The sequence below is a fragment of the Clinocottus analis genome, unplaced genomic scaffold, assembly GCF_023055335.1.
Source record: "Clinocottus analis isolate CAN_PGR_092001 unplaced genomic scaffold, fCliAna1.0.p SCAF_34, whole genome shotgun sequence".
Classification (NCBI taxonomy): domain Eukaryota; kingdom Metazoa; phylum Chordata; class Actinopteri; order Perciformes; family Cottidae; genus Clinocottus; species Clinocottus analis.
In genome coordinates, this window is record NW_027176087.1 from 1292474 (window position 1) to 1306341 (window position 13868).

Genomic DNA, 13868 nt, shown 5'->3' on the forward strand with positions numbered 1-13868 from the left:
AGGGAACTTGCCGCCGAGCTCGGTGAGCATCCTTTCTGCATCCTCCTCCTATCCTTTGGTACCAGGCAGCTCCTCCACTCGACATAAGCACTTCATTGCCGTCACGGCCGACACAGCTGCGTTCCACAAGCCATTGTTCATTTGTGTTGACTACATTTTTAATGAATTCCATTTGTTGATGTATAATTTTCAGGCTCCCTCCTTGTACCATTTCCTGAGCCAGTTGAGAGTCAAGTCATCAGCCAATGTACTTATCACATGGTAAAATATGACAAAAGTGCATTTGGTTGTGCAACCCTGCATGTGCAATGAGAATAAATGAACCGTGAACCTTGAAATAACGTTCCTGAACCCTTGAATTAAAGGAAGATGCTAACCATGTTACTCTCCTCTGACACTCTTTACCTGCTGCAGATGTTCAGTACTGTCATATGGTAATAAGGCCTGGACTGATGTTCTTCATGAAACTGTAGCAATCCTATTTCCCTGAGACCAAATTATTGTTTAGTCAAAAATGTTGAAGAGCAAATAACAGCTGTAGCAAAAATACATAGGTGTGAATTTACAGGGTTCATATTTGATGTCTTCATATGTGTAGTTGTTTTTGCTGTGCAGTTCAATTAAAGATGATTAAAAGGTCAGAAACAGACGTATGAAATTAGTTTTAGGAATCAATGGAAGATTTCAGACGGATCCGTGTGATTTTTTTGTGGCCGGTTAATCCCACGGTGTCTGTCTATTGAGTGTTGTTAGTTCTTCCCCAAGTGCAGTCGGGCACTGCCACCCAGTGGCTCTGCAGTAACACACATTTTCTGAGGCATTTCTCTTTCTCAAGGTCCTGGGGTTTGCAGAAAATGACTGTACTTACTTAAATAAAAGCATAGGAACTTCAAACTACGGAGGTATCAAGAATGGATCAAAGGGCCGTGCCACCTCATCACATGAACATAACAGGTCTGTCCACTCGGTTCTTCTTGTTGCTCTCGTTATTGTGATGAGAGAAACTGTGTGTAGGATTTACGGAGGATTTATTAGCAGAAAGGTTGTATTCACAGCTGTTTCCTCAGGAGGTACAGCCGTTGTCCCCCTGTAGGTTCAATCCCTGAGTTGAGATGTCCTTCGCCGCTGAATGTTTGTACCGACGACCCGCTGCTGTGCTGCTGGAGGGAAGGGAGGCACGGAGCACCAGGTCAGGATGCCCTGCTGTGAGATGAAAGGTGTCCTGCTACACGACCACTTGTCCACAGGATCCGCCTAAATCAACAACAAGCTGACATTCCTCGTACTAACTAGCTCTACAAAGTCCTTTTCTCCATTTGATATTTGGTGTGGAGACATGATTCAGAGATGGCCTTCAACTGAAGACGGTGCATCAGCACAGCAGTGAGCTGTGTAACGTGGCAGCGGAGCAACAGCAATACAACTAGATGTGACTGCACCAGTAATGGTGCCCTCACATCCGACCTGTGAATCTGCTTCCTCCTCCCTCTTAACACTGAAGAACATTCTGGACTAATGTCCAAATAAAGATGGATAGTTCCTTAAAGGACAGCAGCAGTGATCCGCCTCATATTGGTTATAGTCACACGACCTGTGTGTGTGACCCGACCTGTGTGTGACCCGACCTGTGTGTGTGACACGACCTGTGTGTGTGACACGACCTGTGTGTGACACGACCTGTGTGTGTGACACGACCTGTGTGTGTCACACGACCTGTGTGTGTGACACGACCTGTGTGTGACACGACCTGTGTGTGACACGACCTGTGTGTGTGACACGACCTGTGTGTGACACGACCTGTGTGTGTCACACGACCTGTGTGTGACACGACCTGTGTGTGACACGACCTGTGTGTGACACGACCTGTGTGTGTGACCCGACCTGTGTGTGTGACCCGGCCTGTGTGTGACACGACCTGTGTGTGTGACACGACCTGTGTGTGACACGACCTGTGTGTGTGACACGACCTGTGTGTGACACGACCTGTGTGTGTGACCCGACCTGTGTGTGACACGACCTGTGTGTGACACGACCTGTGTGTGTGACACGACCTGTGTGTGTGACACGACCTGTGTGTGACCCGACCTGTGTGTGACACGACCTGTGTGTGTGACCCGACCTGTGTGTGTGACCCGGCCTGTGTGTGACACGACCTGTGTGTGTGACACGACCTGTGTGTGACACGACCTGTGTGTGACACGACCTGTGTGTGACACGACCTGTGTGTGACACGACCTGTGTGTGTGACACGACCTGTGTGTGTGACACGACCTGTGTGTGTGACACGACCTGTGTGTGACACGACCTGTGTGTGACGACCTGTGTGTGTGACACGACCTGTGTGTGTGACACGACCTGTGTGTGACACGCCCTGTGTGTGACGACCTGTGTGTGTGACACGACCTGTGTGTGACACGACCTGTGTGTGTGACACGACCTGTGTGTGTCACACGACCTGTGTGTGTGACACGACCTGTGTGTGACACGACCTGTGTGTGTGACACGACCTGTGTGTGACACGACCTGTGTGTGTGACACGACCTGTGTGTGACACGACCTGTGTGTGACACGACCTGTGTGTGACACGACCTGTGTGTGTGACACGACCTGTGTGTGTGACACGACCTGTGTGTGACACGACCTGTGTGTGTGACACGACCTGTGTGTGTGACACGACCTGTGTGTGACACGACCTGTGTGTGACGACCTGTGTGTGTGACACGACCTGTGTGTGTGACACGACCTGTGTGTGTGACACGACCTGTGTGTGACACGCCCTGTGTGTGACGACCTGTGTGTGTGACACGACCTGTGTGTGACACGACCTGTGTGTGTCACACGACCTGTGTGTGTGACACGACCTGTGTGTGTGACACGACCTGTGTGTGTCACACGACCTGTGTGTGTGACACGACCTGTGTGTGTGACACGACCTGTGTGTGACACGACCTGTGTGTGTGACACGACCTGTGTGTGTGACACGACCTGTGTGTGTGACCCGGCCTGTGTGTGACACGACCTGTGTGTGTGACACGACCTGTGTGTGACACGACCTGTGTGTGTGACCCGACCTGTGTGTGACCCGACCTGTGTGTGACACGACCTGTGTGTGTGACACGACCTGTGTGTGTCACACGACCTGTGTGTGTGACACGACCTGTGTGTGACACGACCTGTGTGTGACCCGACCTGTGTGTGTGACCCGACCTGTGTGTGACACGACCTGTGTGTGTGACACGACCTGTGTGTGTGACACGACCTGTGTGTGACACGACCTGTGTGTGTGACACGACCTGTGTGTGACACGACCTGTGTGTGTGACCCGACCTGTGTGTGACACGACCTGTGTGTGACACGACCTGTGTGTGACACGACCTGTGTGTGACACGACCTGTGTGTGTGACACGACCTGTGTGTGACCCGACCTGTGTGTGACACGACCTGTGTGTGTGACCCGACCTGTGTGTGTGACCCGGCCTGTGTGTGACACGACCTGTGTGTGTGACACGACCTGTGTGTGACACGACCTGTGTGTGTGACACGACCTGTGTGTGACACGACCTGTGTGTGTGACCCGACCTGTGTGTGACACGACCTGTGTGTGACACGACCTGTGTGTGTGACACGACCTGTGTGTGTGACACGACCTGTGTGTGACCCGACCTGTGTGTGACACGACCTGTGTGTGTGACCCGACCTGTGTGTGTGACCCGGCCTGTGTGTGACACGACCTGTGTGTGTGACACGACCTGTGTGTGACACGACCTGTGTGTGTGACACGACCTGTGTGTGACACGACCTGTGTGTGTGACACGACCTGTGTGTGACACGACCTGTGTGTGACACGACCTGTGTGTGACACGACCTGTGTGTGTGACACGACCTGTGTGTGTGACACGACCTGTGTGTGACACGACCTGTGTGTGACGACCTGTGTGTGTGACACGACCTGTGTGTGTGACACGACCTGTGTGTGACACGCCCTGTGTGTGACGACCTGTGTGTGTGACACGACCTGTGTGTGACACGACCTGTGTGTGTGACACGACCTGTGTGTGTGACACGACCTGTGTGTGTGACACGACCTGTGTGTGTGACACGACCTGTGTGTGTGACACGACCTGTGTGTGTGACACGACCTGTGTGTGTGACACGACCTGTGTGTGACACGACCTGTGTGTGTGACACGACCTGTGTGTGACACGACCTGTGTGTGACACGACCTGTGTGTGACACGACCTGTGTGTGACACGACCTGTGTGTGTGACACGACCTGTGTGTGTGACACGACCTGTGTGTGACACGACCTGTGTGTGTGACACGACCTGTGTGTGTGACACGACCTGTGTGTGACACGACCTGTGTGTGACGACCTGTGTGTGTGACACGACCTGTGTGTGTGACACGACCTGTGTGTGTGACACGACCTGTGTGTGACACGCCCTGTGTGTGACGACCTGTGTGTGTGACACGACCTGTGTGTGACACGACCTGTGTGTGACGACCTGTGTGTGACACGACCTGTGTGTGTCACACGACCTGTGTGTGTGACACGACCTGTGTGTGTGACACGACCTGTGTGTGTCACACGACCTGTGTGTGTGACACGACCTGTGTGTGTGACACGACCTGTGTGTGACACGACCTGTGTGTGTGACACGACCTGTGTGTGTGACACGACCTGTGTGTGACGACCTGTGTGTGTGACACGACCTGTGTGTGTGACACGACCTGTGTGTGTGACACGACCTGTGTGTGACACGCCCTGTGTGTGACGACCTGTGTGTGTGACACGACCTGTGTGTGACACGACCTGTGTGTGACGACCTGTGTGTGACACGACCTGTGTGTGTCACACGACCTGTGTGTGTGACACGACCTGTGTGTGTGACACGACCTGTGTGTGTCACACGACCTGTGTGTGTGACACGACCTGTGTGTGTGACACGACCTGTGTGTGACACGACCTGTGTGTGTGACACGACCTGTGTGTGTGACACGACCTGTGTGTGTGACCCGGCCTGTGTGTGACACGACCTGTGTGTGTGACACGACCTGTGTGTGACACGACCTGTGTGTGTGACACGACCTGTGTGTGTGACACGACCTGTGTGTGACCCGACCTGTGTGTGACACGACCTGTGTGTGTGACACGACCTGTGTGTGACACGACCTGTGTGTGTGACACGACCTGTGTGTGACACGACCTGTGTGTGTGACACGACCTGTGTGTGTGACCCGACCTGTGTGTGACACGACCTGTGTGTGTGTGACACGACCTGTGTGTGTGACACGACCTGTGTGTGACCCGACCTGTGTGTGTGACCCGACCTGTGTGTGACACGACCTGTGTGTGTGACACGACCTGTGTGTGACACGACCTGTGTGTGTGACACGACCTGTGTGTGTGACACGACCTGTGTGTGACACAACCTGTGTGTGTGACACGACCTGTGTGTGACACGACCTGTGTGTGACACGACCTGTGTGTGTGTGACACGACCTGTGTGACACGACCTGTGTGTGTGACACGACCTGTGTGTGTGACACGACCTGTGTGTGACACAACCTGTGTGTGTGACACGACCTGTGTGTGACACGACCTGTGTGTGTGTGACACGACCTGTGTGTGTGACCCAATCTGTGTGTCACACGACCTGTGTGTGTGACACGACCTGTGTGTCACACGACCTGTGTGTGTGACACGACCTGTGTGTGTGACCCAATCTGTGTGTGACACGACCTGTGTGTGACACGACCTGTGTGTGTGTGACACGACCTGTGTGTGACACGACCTGTGTGTGTGTGACACGACCTGTGTGTGACACGACCTGTGTGTGTGTGACACGACCTGTGTGTGTGACACGACCTGTGTGTGTGTGACACGACCTGTGTGTGACACGACCTGTGTGTGTGTGACACGACCTGTGTGTGACACGACCTGTGTGTGACCCGACCTATGTGTGTGTGACACGACTTGTGTGTGTGTGACCCGACAAGTGTGTGTGACTCGACAAGTGTGTGTGATTCAACATGTGTGTGTGGCCCGACCTGTGTGTGACATGACATGTGTATGACACGACATGTGTGTGTGACACGACATGTGTTTGTGATTCGACGTGTGTGTATGTGTGACACGACTTGTGTGTGTGTGTGACATGACCTTTGTGAGTGACACGGCCTGTGTGTGTGTCACGTCTTGTGTGTATGATACAATCTGTGTGTGACATGACCTTTGTGTGTGTGTGTGTGTGTGTGTGTGTGTGACACGGCCTGTTTGTAGTGACCTGTGTGTGACCCTCCGTGTGTGTGTCTGAATGATATGATACACATATGTTACACAGTTAACTTCCTGTAATCCACTTCTTTTTTTAGATTCACTACTGCTGTTTGCTTTTATTGCTGTTAGACTAGTGCATCCGTTTTCTCAACATTCATATCGACCTGGTTCATCTGCTCTTGTTCCCCGTCATATGCCATATTTTGATTGTAACTATGAACATCCAGCATTATAGGAGCCAGATTCCCCCAAAATGCCTCCTGGAGCGGTCAGAGGTTTTTCAAACTGTGTGGTTTAGGGCCTAAACAACAACCCACAAACTAATTAGACACATTTTTGGGAAGCTTAGGACCAAAAAACGGTGGTGTTTGGTTAAAAAATGGACAAATTACTTATTTTATGACAAACCATTGGGGCATGCTGGGACTTTAAATGTTCAGGAGCTTCTGCACTTGTTGTCATTTTAGAAATGTGTGTCGAGCAGGAAGGCTTCAGGAGTCAGATGGCGAAAGGAAAACAAAGCTCCAGACGTTTTGTGACTATACAGATACTGATAAGGGGAAGTTAATGATGTATCGCGATGTTAGACTCCCACAAGTACGTAGGGTTACGAGGATGTGTGTTTTATTTAAATCTGACTTTGTAAGGGGTACTTACGAAGGATTCAGTGAAATGTTACAGCGTTTACGTGAATATTTTAATTCAACGTTTTTTTGAATTTTTAATTTTAAACCTTTGGTCTTTCTCACAAGGGTCGGGTATTGTAGCATTTAATGAAGTCAAACAACGATGTGGTTGCAGAAATAAATAAGTTTACGTTTTGAAAAACAAGATTTCTTCTCTTTTTTTGCGAAAAATAGGGCTTGGGGTAAAAAAGGTCAAACAGGATGTCTACGCCAAAGAGATTTGACTAATTCCCTCTGTTTCAATGTGAACTCATCATGTGAGGTTGAATAAGCTAATGGATGGCTCACACATGGGCAAGAGGCAAGTTAGAGATTCCCTCCATCTTCTTCACAGACAACCATCCCCCTTTTATGTAAGGGGGGGCAACCCTCCTTCTTTTATGTAAGGGGGGAGGAGGGGGCAACCCTCCTTCTTTTATGTAGGCCCCCTTTCATGTAGGGGGAGGGTTCTCCTCTGGACCAGCATTCAGATGAGGCATGTTCTGCGTTTAGATCGTGAGAACTAGAACAGCCAACTTCTAACCAACTTTGACGTGTGTGTGTGTGTGTGTGTGTGTGTGTGTGTGTGTGTGTGTGTGTGTGTGTGTGTGTGTGTGTGTGTGTGTGCTTAATAAGTGGTCCTGTCATAGTAGTATGCAGTGGAGTCTGTTGTAACTACCTTAATGCACTGACCCTGGTCTATGTGGCCTGAATAGAAACAGCAGCACTGAGGCGTTGTGTTGGTGTTGTGTTGCAGAAGGTTCCAGACTGTATCTGGTTCCTTATCCAGACACTGGGAGTCACATGACAGATGGGAACTGACTGTTGGACTACTGAGACAGCTGGACATGTGCATCATCACAATGGCAAAGCATGAGCCAGAGAATTAAGTCATTATTCATGTTTGAAGGCCAGAAGAGAGATGGAGAGATGTGTTTGCCCTATGCCACATATTTATTACATGTGCATATCATACATTCAGCTTCACCCTGACTCAGTGGTAAAGGTGTCCGATCAACTACAGACATGTCAAAGTAGTAGTACAAGAAACACGTCACTGATTGTGGCTCTGCAGCAGCCGGATTTCCTCAGTGAGATGATGCTCTGGTCATGTTCAGCATCTCGCATGTGAGGATCTGCACGTACGCCGAGCAGCGTTCCTGGTGGGTATTGGGCCCTCAGATAGGTCTCACAGGCAACCATCACGACGTTTGTAACTTAGAATGCAGAAGAAAACACCGAGGCAGAGAAGTCAAACCAACAAGTGCAGTCTGTTCATTTACAGTCTTTCATGTCAGATTGTGCAATAAATAATAACACGTTTGAGTCTGGGAGATTTAACAGTACAAAAGCTGGCAACCCTCATCTCAAAAGGCAACAACTGAACACATACGTCATGACAATATAATTTTGCTCTATCTGATCTTTACATGTAGATTTTTTTTGTTCTCGAAGGGAAGACAGACAAAAACCTAGTATGAATTATGTGAGCTGGTCTTTAATCATAGTCTGTGTGTTCATTAATCGTACCGTTGTAATATTTGGTTTTAGCATGGCTCTCTGTCATGGTTGTGGGTTGGAGCAGACGTTCTAAATCTGGAGACCTGGCTCAGTATTATGTGCGGCTCAAGAGGAAGAAGTCTGTGTATCAGGAAGCCTGAGCAACATGTGAACTGCAAGACAGCGATGAGGGTTAACAACGCCCAGAGTGGCAGCATCACTGTAATCGTTGCGTCGATCCTGTCGCTCGGTGAGCTCTGATTGGTCAATCCCCGCTGAGGCCTCGCCCCTCTTCTGTCTCCATCTGTGGCTCTTTCTGTAACGACAGCAGCTTCCTGCATATCTCCGCTGATTCCCACGGACACTGCCCGACCAACCGACTGGTGAGTTGTATTGTCTCCATCCCAACATTTCATCTCTTTACTTCCGTGTATTCGTCCAGCTCGGCCCGCCATTATCACGCCGTTCCGGGCCCGTGAAGCTCCTCGCTGTTCGTACATGTCGCCTCAATAGAGGAGCTAAACGCTCATGAAGTGCTTCTTCCTGGAGTTCTCTGGAGGCCATTTGTATTTGGGAACTCCCAAAAAGTCCTTCAGCTGGCTTGGCAAGGACGCGGAAGTGGCGTCACAAGAAGCTCCGACCTTGTAAAACGTTACTGCTGTATTAATACGTTACATTACGTTACGGTAGATAACGCAAGCAAGAAAATACCGTCTGAGAAACGTGTGAGTGCGTGAATGCAGCAGCGTCCTGTTGAGGCCCGTAGACCGAGGGCAGTGCCTCAAAATGCTGCTGTCAGTGAAGCTCCACTGAGTCGCAGCTCGCTGGGACATTGAGGCCCAAAGGTGGGCGTCGGGCCCCTCAAAGGGTCGCGAGATGACTGATGAGGAAGTGAAAAACATTGTATTCACAAATCTGTCAACAGTTTTAAGATAATACTGAATTATTGAGACACTTTCATCCTGCAGCAATAGCTGAAACATGTGAGGGGAATTGCTTTCTATTGTTGTATTTCTATTACTACTGGGATGATTATCAGTATTTTACTCAGATATCTTTGTGTATTTTTAGGAGGATGCCCATGTTCTGCTTTACTGTTGAGATTTTCATCTTTAAAATGTATCAAGGCAAAAATACGTAAATATATATACATGAACAACAATGCTATTTTTAGGGAAGAAAAATAAATACCTTTTAAAAAAAATAGAAGTATTTGTCTCGCTAGAATTGAACTGGTCGTGTAAGTGAAGAGCCTGCAGACCTGACAGAGAAACTTTGGAACACAACACAAGCTTTTCAAGAAAGAAAATGTCCTTTCTGAATTGTGCAGTCTTACAAAAGCCAACCTCAATATGTCAACAGCGTCTTCTCCGAGTCTGACAAGGAAGTCAGACGTAGAGAAAATGCTATCGACATATTGGGGTTGGCTTTTGTAACACTGCACAATCTCCTTCTGTGTTTTGCTTGGCAGTCATAGGGCATCATTATGAAATGAGTGAATATTAACGTCTCCCTTCCCTCCCGTCTCCGTCCCAGTCACCATGACTCATGCGTATCCCTTCCTGAGCACTGAGCAGAAGAAGGAGCTCAGTGGCATCGCTCAGAGGATCGTAGCTGCCGGAAAAGGCATCCTGGCCGCCGATGAATCCACAGGTACGACTGCAGCCGAGCCACAGTGACCCCCCCCCATAGTGACCCCCATAGTGACCCCCCCAATGACCTCCACAGTGACCTCCACAGTGACCTCCCACAGTGACCCCCCACAGTGACCTCCCACAGTGACCTCCTACAGTGACCTCCTACAGTGACCCCCACAGTGACCCCCACAGTGACCTCCCACAGTGACCTCCTACAGTGACCCCCACAGTGACCCCCACAGTGACCCCCACAGTGACCTCCACAGTGACCACCACAGTGACCCCCACAGTGACCCCCACAGTGACCTCCACAGTGACCACCACAGTCCAGCTCAGTAACGCACTCATCACATTCAAGGCAGTGTGCACATCTCTCTGCTGACATAATGTACAGTAACTAACTGCACTAGATGTATCATGATACAGAGGTTAAAACTCCATTATACTGCTATTTTTTAATTTTTTTTCGGAAAACTGTCACGGTGTAAAGAACACAATCAGCATTCCGAACAGTGAGATCTGCATTCATAAGCATCAATGCTCTTCCTCATGGACTACTGCCAGTGTCATGTCGTCAGAGTTTGAGCAAATACAATACAACAAAACAATATATTTCAAAATGTAGCAACTAGTTTTAAGACTTAAAGAGAAGTATGTGTTAGGACGCAATAACTCAAGCTGACCGCTTGACATCAGAACTGGTTCTCATTCAATCTCACTGAGCAGAATGTATCTGGAGAGTCTCCAGCCTTCCTCCCGTGTTTTAAACCCCTCGCACCACCTCCTCCCTGTCTCCTGGCGGCCTCCAGGCAGCGTAGCCAAGCGCTTCCAGAGCATCAACGCCGAGAACACGGAGGAGAACCGGAGGCTTTACCGTCAGCTGCTCTTCACCGCCGACAGCCGGGTGGACTCCTGCATCGGCGGCGTCATCTTCTTCCACGAGACGCTCTACCAGAAGGCGGACGATGGCACGCTCTTCCCCCAGCTGGTCAAAGGGAAGGGCATGGTGGTGGGCATCAAGGTGGACAAGGGCGTGGTTCCCCTCGCCGGCACCAACGGAGAGACCACCACTCAAGGTACAAGGAACAAAAGAAGAGTCACAGGAAAAGGAAACATAATGATCAACAGGATCAGTAGGTGGTTGAAATAGTCTCCTATGATATAAATAACATGTGCCAAACAAGCACAGACACATGACTACGAACACCACGGTTACATGTCTGCACCATCTGTCGTGTGAACGGCTCAGTTCAGTGATCATCAACAGACAAACTGACTGCTTTCTGCAACACATGTTTCACTGTGTACTTTATCCCAATGTCTTTAAAAGACAGAAATGCATATTATTTTTTGGAACTATTTCTTTTGACTGCAGGATAGATACCTCTGGATATTTGTCTGTTCTACATACTAAATTAGAGGCAACATCCCATTAGCAGAAAAAATGAATGAACAGTAGGACTTCCTGAACTCATGTTTATTTGCAATATGATAAATTCAAAGTGTTTAGCAGCAGCTGCTGTTCTCTCACGGTCGTGTCCCCATCAGGTCTGGACGGGCTCTACGAGCGCTGCGCTCAGTACAAGAAGGACGGGGCTGATTTCGCCAAGTGGCGATGCGTGTTGAAGATCACCGCCAACACCCCGTCCCAGCTGGCCATCATGGAGAACGCCAACGTGCTGGCCCGCTACGCCAGCATCTGCCAGATGGTGAGAGACTCAAACACATGCAGAAGCAGCGACGCAACACGAGCAGCCGTTACACCACTCTGTACACGGTTGGCTCATCGGGCTCCTGACTAACAGGGTAGCGGTTGGTACACAGGCCGCCACCTCGGGAGAGGAAGTGCTGTTGTCTCTGCTGTCATGACGATGGGTGCCATGTTCTCTCCCCTCAGCACGGCATCGTTCCCATCGTGGAGCCTGAGATTCTTCCAGACGGCGACCACGACCTGAAGCGCTGCCAGTATGTGACTGAGATGGTGAGTGGTGGTGGTGGTCAGCCGGAACAGACGGGGAACTGGTCTGAGACGGAACAACAGATGTGTGTGTGTGTGTGTGTATATATATATATATATATATATATATATATATATATATATATATATATATATATATATATATATATATATATATATATATTCTGATACTCCATCCTGTTGTTCCATCTGCTGTGTTCATGAAATGTTCCAGGTGTTAGCAGCTGTCTACAAAGCGCTGTCTGACCACCACGTCTACCTGGAGGGCACGCTGCTCAAACCCAACATGGTGACTGCCGGGCACTCCTGTCCTAAAAAGTACGCCCCCCAAGAGATCGCCATGGCGACCGTCAGCGCCCTGCGCCGCACGGTGCCCCCCGCGGTGCCAGGTGAGATGCTAGACCTTCACACACGGGCCGATCACACGTGTCCCTGACCGGTGCCTGACCTTCCTCCTGTGCATCCTCCTCCAGGTGTGACCTTCCTGTCCGGCGGGCAGAGCGAGGCGGAGGCCACCATCAACCTGAACGCCATCAACCAGTGCAGCCTGCACCGGCCCTGGGCCCTCACCTTCTCCTTCGGCCGGGCCCTGCAGGCCTCCGCCCTGAAGGCCTGGGGAGGCAAGAAGGAGAACGGCAAGGCCTGCCAGGAGGAGTACATCAAGAGAGCCCTGGTGAGGAGGAGCAGGAGGAGCAGGAGGAGACCCAGTAAAGAGACCAAGTAGTGGTTTAGGGGATGGCTCATACAAACCCATGTTGTAAGGAATTCTTCTTTGCTTTGTGTTTCTCTACAGAATAACAGTCAGGCAGCTCTGGGGAAGTACGAGGCCTCTGGAGAGCAGGGAGCGGCTCAGGAGTCTCTGTTTGTGGCCGACCACGCCTACTGAAGTCAGCTCGCCACTTCCTCCCCATTCCACCCGCTCCACTCACCCACCCCACTTCTTTTTCCCCTCAGCCACACAGATTAACCAACCATGCAGTATCATTCCATTCTTCCATTGGAGAAGAGAGCCCAATGAGCTCCCGGATAGAAAACCTTTAGAATACTACAATACCCATAAGCCCAGTACATAAACCCTATCCTCCCTTTGAGGTGGACTCTTGTAACATCAGTGTTGGGCCCAGTCCTGATCTCCACTCTCACACACTTTGAGGTGTGTTCCCGTCTAGTCTGAGGGTTTAAGGCTGCCTAGTGTCTGAAGGCCCTCAAGACATTTGATCTCTATCCCTGCTTACCAGAGAGAACCAAATCCACTCCGAGGTAACAGAGGGGTTTAGGCCCCACGGTGGAGACCAGGACTCGGCCCAACAGCCTGACTTGGTTTGCTGTGTGACTTTATTTTGTGTTTGTGCACTTAAATTAAACCCTAGAGAGAGAAGAGTTGCTCTGCAGAGTCGTCCTCAGGTAGTGACATCATGCCTTCCTTCTCCAACTGGACTGCTGGAGGACACTTTGCAGAGGACGGTGTCGTGAATATACTGTATTGGTGTATACACTGGAAAGACATTCAAATAAAATACTCCATAACAAACAGCGTCCTGTGTTGTATCTATCAGTTTGTGTCCATTTGTGTATTCAGAGTTGCTGCAGCGCTCCGGGGCCGAGGCGGTGACGTGTCCGGACTCGTTGCCTCTCGTCCATGTGCACAGGGAAGGAGACGCACGGCTCTGCCTGAAGCTTCACTGCTGGAGCTTTCATTGGTTTCAGTCCAGCATGGATAGCGCACACTGCTGAGGGGTTCAGAAACACCACTGGAACAATCGAGCTGTGTTGAAATGTCATCACACAGGAGAAGTGTGTCCTCATAC

At 50.2% G+C, this 13868-nt stretch overlaps 1 protein-coding gene across 1 annotated transcript; it reads left to right on the forward strand.

The window, feature by feature from the left end:
• Positions 1 to 8729: 8729 nt before the first annotated feature.
• On the forward strand, positions 8730 to 13593 carry LOC137799043 (fructose-bisphosphate aldolase A-like). The gene is made up of 8 exons (XM_068596128.1): positions 8730 to 8828; positions 9982 to 10098; positions 10892 to 11158; positions 11631 to 11791; positions 11980 to 12063; positions 12275 to 12449; positions 12534 to 12733; positions 12854 to 13593. Exons 2-8 carry the CDS (start codon positions 9987 to 9989, stop codon positions 12944 to 12946), a joined length of 1092 nt encoding a protein of 363 aa, XP_068452229.1. The 5' UTR covers positions 8730 to 8828; positions 9982 to 9986; the 3' UTR covers positions 12947 to 13593.
• Positions 13594 to 13868: the final 275 nt, after the last annotated feature.

Bases quoted from the DNA above. Each gene is read 5' to 3' on its own strand.
- LOC137799043 (XM_068596128.1), top strand. From the start codon at position 9,987: ATGACTCATGCGTATCCCTTCCTGAGCACTGAGCAGAAGAAGGAGCTC. The intron at 10,099-10,891 runs GTACGACTGCAG...GGCGGCCTCCAG, and splicing joins GGCCGCCGATGAATCCACAG to GCAGCGTAGCCAAGCGCTTC. The intron at 12,734-12,853 runs GTGAGGAGGAGC...GTTTCTCTACAG, and splicing joins AGTACATCAAGAGAGCCCTG to AATAACAGTCAGGCAGCTCT.